The 9,219-nt window shown below is 48.4% G+C and overlaps 1 protein-coding gene across 3 annotated transcripts in view; it reads left to right on the top strand.

Annotated features, from left to right (window-relative positions):
- Positions 1-9,002, top strand: part of gpsm1b (G protein signaling modulator 1b) — a 28,807-nt gene extending 19,805 nt beyond the window's left edge. For all 3 annotated transcript variants that reach the window (XM_077011471.1, XM_077011472.1, XM_077011473.1), the window contains exons 10-14: positions 228-298; positions 589-753; positions 5,177-5,339; positions 6,237-6,442; positions 6,652-9,002. In XM_077011471.1, coding sequence (XP_076867586.1) covers positions 228-298; positions 589-753; positions 5,177-5,339; positions 6,237-6,442; positions 6,652-6,855 — 809 coding nt within the window. In that variant the 3' untranslated portion in view covers positions 6,856-9,002. The remainder of the gene's footprint in view (positions 1-227; positions 299-588; positions 754-5,176; positions 5,340-6,236; positions 6,443-6,651) is intronic.
- The last annotated feature ends 217 nt before the right edge of the window (positions 9,003-9,219 follow it).

Below are 9,219 nucleotides of genomic sequence, written 5' to 3'. Positions count from 1 at the left end.
CTCCACTTCATTCCCATCTTCACACCTTAAAAACCGCAGCTGTGAAAACTCCACTGGGGAGTCCTTCCAGAATTTGGACCGACACATTTCTGTCAGGTTTGTCATTTGGTAGCGTACTGCAATTGGCGATGATGATACATGACACCCCCCCCCCCCCCCCCCCAAAATGACTGGATACGAAATGCTACGTGTGATTTTTCCCGTGCGTTTCTGTCTCTGTCCCCCAGGTGCCAGACCAAAGTTCACAAAGAGGATCAGTATGGACAGTGTGGACCTCTGGCAGTACAGTTCTGAAAAGGTATTTGCTTTAAAAGGCTTTGTTTTCAACCACCGACGCATTGGCGGTTGTATGGGTGAAACGTGAACTATGCGTCACGAAAACCATGAGCCTTTCAAAATGACCACATGAATGTCAACAAAAGGTGTAGGAAACATTTGTTCATCAGTCCGAAATCACACAGACACGTTACTTATTTTTGTCCAGCTGTCCGTTCGATTTTTTTAAGTCATTGACGTGACCAAGCGTTAAAAGCGCTGACTGTATGTGTAAGTGCAGAATGAGTCTTAACCTGCTGTTTTGTAACGTAGAATGGAAACGGACCCGCCATGGACAGCGTGTCCAGGAGGTCTAAGAGCCAGCTGTCTCAGTCCAGCAGGAGAAAGACCTGTACAGAAAGCCAATCGTCAGATGACCGGCAGTGGTTGGACTCACCTGTGGACACAGATGACATCACGGTGCAAGTACCGCCCCCGGTAAGCACCTCTGTCACACAGTAGTAACACCGCCTCAAGTGCTTTGAATGTGATAGCAACAATCATCTAGTAACTACAGCACAGTATCTGACATCGGTGGTGTTGCTATATATGGGCTAACGGGACTGCTGAAGCCCTCTTAGTTTCCAGAAAATATTTACTGGTTTTTTCTTTTCAGGAATGACTAGCTTGGATCTCAGGGTACGCTGTATGAAATGTATAATTCAGCGTTACACATGACATACCGTTTTGTTCTGTATTTCATCCAGACATGTTGGCTACTAATGGCTCTAGCAGACTTAAAGGGAGCATTAAAAAGGCTCTTTTTTGCTGAGGAGGATAATACCGTCTGAAAGGTTTGTCTCTCTGTAAGCTGTTAATTGAATCTTATGGCTTTGTCCAAGTTTAAAAGCACTCTTCTGAAAGACAGAGCTGGGGGGAGCGTGCTCACTCCGTGTGCGGCCAGGGAATGCGATCGATATTCAGAAAGGAGCCAGGAAGAAGCTGCCTAATGGATCTGGCAGGATCACATGTGATCGGGAAGCCCTCCTCACGGATCCCGTGTGTGTGTGTGTCCTTGGGCTCGGGCAGGTGCCAGTTTACTCCGTGTGAAATGTGGATGCCTTCATCAGCACCAGCACCAGAGGAAGCAGAACCGGCCGTGTCCTCGTTGACACCGTAGATTAGTAATGTGAAGAGAGGCTAAGAAAATAGGTTCCTGTCTCCTCTGTGGTTCTTATAGTCTCGCAGGAAGGTACCACTGGCCTCATTCTGATGCATAAAAGCAGGTATTGACAGAGAGGTCATGTGAGCAGAGGAGTTATTTTTAGAGCGCCGTGTGACATGGCCGGGGGAGCGGAGCCACCAAAGTCTCTTTAATTTGTGTCCTTTGACCTGTCCTTGTGTGTGCGCACACACACACACACACACACACATTCCATGTGCATGTACACACACACACACACACACGCACCCGCCAACATATTGATCCTCAAGGGAGAGCTACAACCTGTGTATGTGTGTGTATTTTTTTGTCCGGTTCGCTGTTGTGTGTGTGTATACGTGTATGCACATACTGAAGGCTCTGAGATTGGGGTCGAGGTTTCTATAGCAACTGTGATGTCATGTAGATAAGGACCGCCCATTTTCTCTCTCTCTCTCCCACCCTCTTTCTCACCCATCACATAATTGAATAATGAAACCAAATGCATTGGCAGTTTTAAGAGCGAGGCAGAGAGTAAGTGATGTAAGAAAGAGTGGAGAAAGGGAGAGAGAGAGAGAAGGAGAGAGGGAGAGAGAGAGAGGGGTAATACATAGTAAAGGTGGGGGAAAAGCTAATCATACGGACATCGGCAGACGCACATTAAGAGCTCGGGACATCTGGCTGGCATAAAGTGGTGGGTAAATATTATTTAAAAAGAAAAGTTTATCTCTTAGATTTAAGTTTATTTGGACACTCGTCGGGTGGGTTTTTACAGCCATTATGATTTCTCTGTAGTTAAATTGTTTTCGTATTCACACGCAGGAAGCTTGTTCTGTGCAGATAGTGTGGTCTGTAATGGCAGGTTGTGATGAATTTGTAACGGAGCGCTGAGATGGTGAGTAGTGATGGAATCCTCAACTTCCCCTTCCCCCTCTTTCATCTCTCTGTCTCTCTCTCTCTCTCTCTCTCTCTCTCTCCCTCTGTCGCCATTTACAATGTGACCTTGGACTGTGAGACCCCCCTTTTTATAATGAGTTGTTTTCCCACAGTGGCACAAAGATGGCCTGCAGGAGAGAGAACGAGAGAGAGACAGAGAGAGAGAGAGAGAGAGAGAGAGAGAGAGAGAACGAGATAGAGAGATAGACAAAGGAGAGAGGAAGAAAGAGATGGGAAGAGACCGGTTTTGGTCACTAGTTTAGCTGGATGTGCTTTGGTCAGTTTTATAAGTGTTTTTGCTCAGTAGTGTAAATGGATGTATTTTTGCTTATATTTTTGGTCAGTAGTTTAAGCTGGACATATTTTTGGTTAGTAGTTTGGTTCGATGTGTTTTTTGGTCTGTACAATATCTGAATCGTCACCTCTATTAAATATTAAAAAGTACATAAAGTATTGCTGTATGTTTTCTGTAAAAAGGCAGTTCTGTTTTCAGAGAGGTTTTTGATGAAGACCCACTTTACCGGGAAGGTCTTATTAAGTTGAAAGTGCACTCTGCTTAAGCACACCCATGGTTAAGACACTGTCGACCACAGAGAGCTTTCTGACTGACTTGTATGTGCTCTGAAGCGTCCAGAAGCAAGAAGCAGTTTGTTATAAATTTCTCTCTTATCAGATACTGATAACAGGGAGCTTTACAATATGCTTATCAGGGCAGTGTGAACAGCTCGAGCCGGGCTCTGTTAGTACTGTGTGTGAGGAGAAGAGCTCGGGGGATCGGGCTCTGTCAGTACTGTGTGTGAGGAGAAGTGCTCGGGGGACCGGGCTCTGTTAGTACTGTGTGTGAGGAGAAGAGCTCGGGGGATCGGGCTCTGTCAGTACTGTGTGTGAGGAGAAGCGCTCGGGGGACCGGGCTCTGTCAGTACTGTGTGTGAGGAGAAGAGCTCGGGGGACCGGGCTCTGTCAGTACTGTGTGTGAGGAGAAGCACTCGGGGGACCGGGCTCTGTCAGTACTGCGTGTGAGGAGAAGAGCTCGGGGGACCGGGCTCTGTCAGTACTGTGTGTGAGGAGAAGAGTTCGGGGGACCGGGCTCTGTCAGTGGCGTGTGAGGAGAAGCGCTCGGGGGACCGGGCTCTGTCAGTACTGTGTGTGAGGAGAAGTGCTCGGGGGACCGGGCTCTGTCAGTACTGTGTGTGAGGAGAAGTGCTCGGGAGACCGGGCTCTGTCAGTACTGTGTGTGAGGAGAAGCACTCGGGGGACCGGGCTCTGTCAGTACTGTGTGTGAGGAGAAGAGCTTGGGGGACCGGGCTCTGTCAGTACTGTGTGTGAGGAGAAGAGTTCGGGGGACCGGGCTCTGTCAGTGGCGTGTGAGGAGAAGCGCTCGGGGGACCGGGCTCTGTCAGTACTGTGTGTGAGGAGAAGTGCTCGGGGGACCGGGCTCTGTCAGTACTGTGTGTGAGGAGAAGTGCTCGGGAGACCGGGCTCTGTCAGTACTGTGTGTGAGGAGAAGAGCTCGGGGGACCGGGCTCTGTCAGTACTGTGTGTGAGGAGAAGAGCTCGGGGGACCGGGCTCTGTCAGTACTGTGTGTGAGGAGAAGAGCTCGGGGGACCGGGCTCTGTCAGTACTGTGTGTGAGGAGAAGCGCTCGGGGGACCGGGCTCTGTCAGTACTGTGTGTGAGGAGAAGTGCTCGGGGGACCGGGCTCTGTCAGTACTGTGTGTGAGGAGAAGCGCTCAGGGGACCGGGCTCTGTCAGTACTGTGTGTGAGGAGAAGCACTCGGGGGACCGGGCTCTGTCAGTACTGTGTGTGAGGAGAAGCGCTCGGGGGACCGGGCTCTGTCAGTGGTGTGTGAGGAGAAGCGCTCGGGGGACCGGGCTCTGTCAGTGGTGTGTGAGGACAGCAGCTTGTCTGCTAATTTCAGAGCAGCTCTATTGATTTTTTTTTTGCTGCTCTGGTGAGACTTTGATGTCCTCTGTTTCCTATTAGCCCACCCTCTGGCTGCCTGACTGAAAGACGCTGATCTCTCGGAGTGTGAGGTTCATCAGCAAAACCACTTGATGACCCATCACGGTGCCCCTGTAGAGACACACACTTCTCAGGGTGTTCCGGCTGCCTGATCCCCTGCTGGCCATTTGGAGTCTTTGTCGGCGTTTGCTCAAAGAGTGTCGGCTATGTTTCACAGCGATTGCAAATGGAACAATGTTGATGGTGAAGGTACACAAAGATAAATCATCTCGGTGAATGATGGACTGGAGGATTAATCTGTACCATTCCAGAAAAACCCAGCTATCCTTCACGTCTCCGCTGTGGAAAAGTGTTGAACACGGCTGATATGGCAGTCTCCGCCTTCCGGCTCTGTTTGCTAGCTTATGTGTGTGTATATGCGTGTGCTCGTATGACCCACGAGCAGCTGGGCCACACAAAGATCACAGTGGCACATTGGGGGAACACGGGCTGGCCTGGACCCCAGCTGACCTGAAGACAGGGGGCAGGGGCCGTGAGAACTGCCGGTCCGGCTCGGAGAGATGACACGACCGGCGCAGGCTTTGCGGAATGGCATAAGCAGTCTGTGCACCCGCCATTCTCTCTTCTAGAAGTTCACCGCAGGCCTCGCCGTCTGCGTTTTACTTTGCACCGCAAATAGAAATCTATAATTAGCCTGACAGATTTCAAGGACTTAAAGGATTTAGTCACGTCTGTGCGCTTGCGGGCCTGTGTGAGGGTGTGCGTGATGCGACCCGTTTGGGGTCTAAGCGCTGTCTTTGTGTCCCCCCCCCCCCCCACAGAAGCTTGGCCGGGACCCCTCCGATGAGGACTGCTTCTTCGACCTGCTCAGTAAGTTTCAGAGCAGCCGCATGGACGACCAGCGGTGCCACCTGGACGAAGGAGCCAATGGGCAGGAGGGGGGCGGAGACGACCGAGACTCCGCCCTTGGCGACATGCTCGGCGGTCAGTCTGCTGCGTGCAAGACATCATCTAGGAAAGAGCTCCTCACTGATGTTAATTACTGCCATTGTTGAAACACTAATATAATTTCCACCCACTTTCTTGACATATCTTTAACTGGTGTTCATCTGTCAGAATATAACTACCATTTATGGATAGCCAGGCACCGAGTCGCTAGTTCATGAAGTAGCTACACCTGCTCAGGTAGCAGGAGCTATCGGGGGGGGGGTAAATCACTTCTGCGTAATCAGAGGTTCTTACCAGTTATCACTGAAGGCAGCTTGTGTTGTTCTCTGCACAATAGTTCCATGTTTTAAGTGGCCTCATTTATGAATGACCTGGTTTTAAATAAGGCCAGGTGATTTCTGGATATTCAGTGAAAGTGTGTGTGTGTGTGTGTGTGTGTGTGTGTGTAAAACCTATTGAACAACAATGCCAACTATCTCTAACTAGCGGCAGTGACCGAAGCACGAACTGTATTTTGTTTACAAAATCATATGAGTCGGGACGGATTCCTAAGTTTTATTTGGGCTCCGAGACAAGCTTTTCTCGAAATTTTGCGTCGAACACTGAATATGTCGAGTACTGAGGCGGTCGAGTTCCGGGGTTCTACTGTGTGTATATATATGTGTATGTGTGTGTGTGTATGTATGTATGTATAAAGATATATGTTAATGCTCTATTCATAAGTATTTGTTTACAGTAACAGTATTTACGTCTGGTGAAATACAGCCAGCAGTGGTTAATTAGAATTTACAATTTTTTAAATAACACTTTTAGCTCCAATCGACTGAAAAATGTGGCGGCCAATTAGAGTGCGCTGTAGCACCGGCGTTCCTGATGAAGTCCTCATTCAGGTGTATATGCTGCACTAACACTCTGTGTTCACCGCGCGTGCAGACGGCAGCCTACTTACCTCACCCCAAACGGAGGAGCTGTTCGACCTGATCGCCAGCTCTCAGAGTCGGAGGCTGGATGACCAGCGGGTCAACGTCAGCAACCTGCCCGGCCTCAGGATCACCCAGAACAACCTGGGCCACCTGTGCGCCGAGTCTGACCTGCAGGAGCCCGGCGATGACTTCTACAACATGCTCATCAGGTGCCAGGTGAGGGCGCCGGCGAGCCGCACGAGCTGCTTCTGGCATTGTAGTCGCTCTTCAGGGACTCGTTTTATTTAACAAATTTTACTGTGCATTATCTTACATTAGTTCATGAATTCCATACGAACAACAAATCATTACACTTTGAGTACCTCCAGCATGGTTAAAACTCCAGCATGGTTAAAACTGCGCTTGTGTCCCTGATCTGGGTGCAGTCCTCCCGGATAGAAGACCAGCGTTGCTCTCCTCCTGAGGGGAGCGCGCGGGCCCCCACCGTGCCGGACGAGGACTTCTTCAGCCTGATCCAGAGGGTGCAGGCCAAACGCATGGATGAGCAGAGAGTGCAGCTGCCCTCCGAGGGCCAGGACAACGCTGAGCAGCGGCCCGAAGTGGAGGCCACCGCAGGCAACGGCAGCTAGACGCGCCGGCCCGGACGGACCCGAGAGTGGAGGCGGAGAGGGAGAGGGAGAGGGAGAGGGAGAGAGGGAGAGGGAGAGAGGGAGAGAGAGAGAGAGAGAGAGAGAGAGAGAGAGAGAGAGAGGGAGAGAGGGAGAGAGAGAGAAGGATAATGCTGCCAATGGCAGGAAAGACATATCCACAGCTACGAAAGTATTTCTGAAATGGTCGGGCTACACTTTTGAGTTCAGGCCAAGAACTGTAAAGTGTAAAATTTAAAGCATGCTTCATCAAGGGACTGAAGCACCCGGCCAATTATAAGCACACGATTGTGCTCACATGACCTTGAGAACAAACAATGCTGCATTCAGAGTGTCAATGCACAACTGGGTGCAGTATTTTCAATTTATCTGCCACAAATGACCAGCAGTGCTCAAACGCAATGACCGCTCATACAACGTGACCGCTCATATGCTATGACCACTCATAGGCTATGACCGCTCATATGCTACGACCGCTCAGAGGCTATGACCGCTCATATGCTACGACCGCTCAGAGGCTATGTGAGTTTATAGGCGTTCCATTCTTCATGCACTCAAGCGAGATAGTGTTGTAGTGAGGACTAGCCCAGCGGCTAATCAGACCTGTGTCACATTTCCGATGGGCCACCAGTGTCTCTGACGGACATCGAGCACAAAGTTCCATGTGTCTGAATTGGAGGAGACACAGAAACCCTGTGCTTGCACACTGCCTTAATTCGCTTCGTGGAGTGTGACTGTAGTGTTAAGCACGAGGCTCTCGAGCCCTAAGTGAGTGAGTGAGTGCGCGTGTGTAAGAGTCCAGCGAAGGCCTGGTGTGATCTGGATAGCAGTGTTATCACAGAGGCAGTGTCACGGTTTCTCTGTTATGTAGCTACTTCTGCTAGCTTTTACTGAGAACACATTGTTTATTGCATTGTTGATTATCGTATCGGTCATTATTTACCTGATTTCATCAGTTCAAACATTTCAGCACAGTCAGTTAGTTCTCTGCTCCATGATTTCTTCCTATTTTCTTTAAAAATTAATATTAGTGACCAGTTTAAGGTATGTATTTATTGCGGTGGTTGAGAAAAGACTAACGTAGCAATGACTGTGAAAAAAAACAACTGACAGTTTTTAAAAAGACATTAATTATGGCATATAAGGGCACATACATGATTTCACAAGCATGCTAATTTCATAGAAGCTCCACAAAGGAGAGTTCCAGGTGAATTGCATCAGTGTTGTTTCTTAAGTGATTATTTCCTTAGAAATGTTCATTACACTGGTGAGCAGTATTGACGTGTGTACCTTATAGAACGAAAATCTGCACATAGGAATCTGTAATAAGGTGGAATAGGTAAGAGTAAGTAGTGTATGTGCTCTCTGATCCATGATCAGTATTATGTCTAGGCTTATTGTGATTTTAGCAGGAGAACTGCACAGTAAGCTGATATCAGATCCGCTGTTCTGTGCAAATATAAGTGTGCTGGCATTTAAACTCCCCTGGCGCTTGCAGCTGAAGCAGTTCAATGGTAAGTTTATATCAAGGGCACGATGAATGGGAGACGGTGTTTGCCGGTGCAGTGCCACCTGGTGGTCATGAGTGTCAACATCACTTGCCGTATTTTATGGCCTCAATTGCGGAGGTACGTCAGTGCTCCGAAACTATGAGGTGTAAGTGCTTTTTGATTCTATACAACTAGACAGCTGCTGTATAAATATAGTGGTTCATTTGGGTTGTTTCTGTAGAATATTCTTTCTTATTTGCTTTCATGAAATGCTGTTGGTGTCTGGGGTGAGTACGGGCGGTCAAAACGTTAAAAGGAAAAGGACATGAGACGACATATATTAGCGTTGCGTAAGAATCAGTAATGAACTTATAATGACAATACAAATATGAGGCACATATGGTTAAGATAGATACAGCATACAAAATAAGAGTCTCCTATTTGTGCTTTTCAAGTGGCTCAGATACAAAGTGTATTTCAAAACCTTTCAGGAATGAATGATTTGGCTCCTTCCACTGACGCTGTAACGTGATGTACGCTTTTAAGGGACACTGCCATAACTGCTGCCTTTTTTGTATTTATTTTCATGTTTGTCGACATGCAGGACCACATGCTTTTAATAAAACGTTGATGAAAACACCACCAACCATGTATTGAGTTCTGTTAGGGTCAAGGGGCTATGGCAGGTGATCACAATCACATAAACCGTCAATAAAACATTATATCAGGTTAAGTGCATTACGTCTTCTGAAATAATGACATTAATTAATCTTGGCAAAGCTCTCACAGACTGTTGCTTTGACTCTCACTGAAGTCCCACTGAACGTGACCTCTGGGCCAGAGTTCTGGGGAGTCC

Source organism: Brachyhypopomus gauderio, chromosome 7, assembly GCF_052324685.1.
Source record: "Brachyhypopomus gauderio isolate BG-103 chromosome 7, BGAUD_0.2, whole genome shotgun sequence".
Taxonomy (NCBI): Eukaryota; Metazoa; Chordata; class Actinopteri; order Gymnotiformes; family Hypopomidae; genus Brachyhypopomus; species Brachyhypopomus gauderio.
This window is presented reverse-complemented; position numbering and strand designations above follow the sequence as displayed.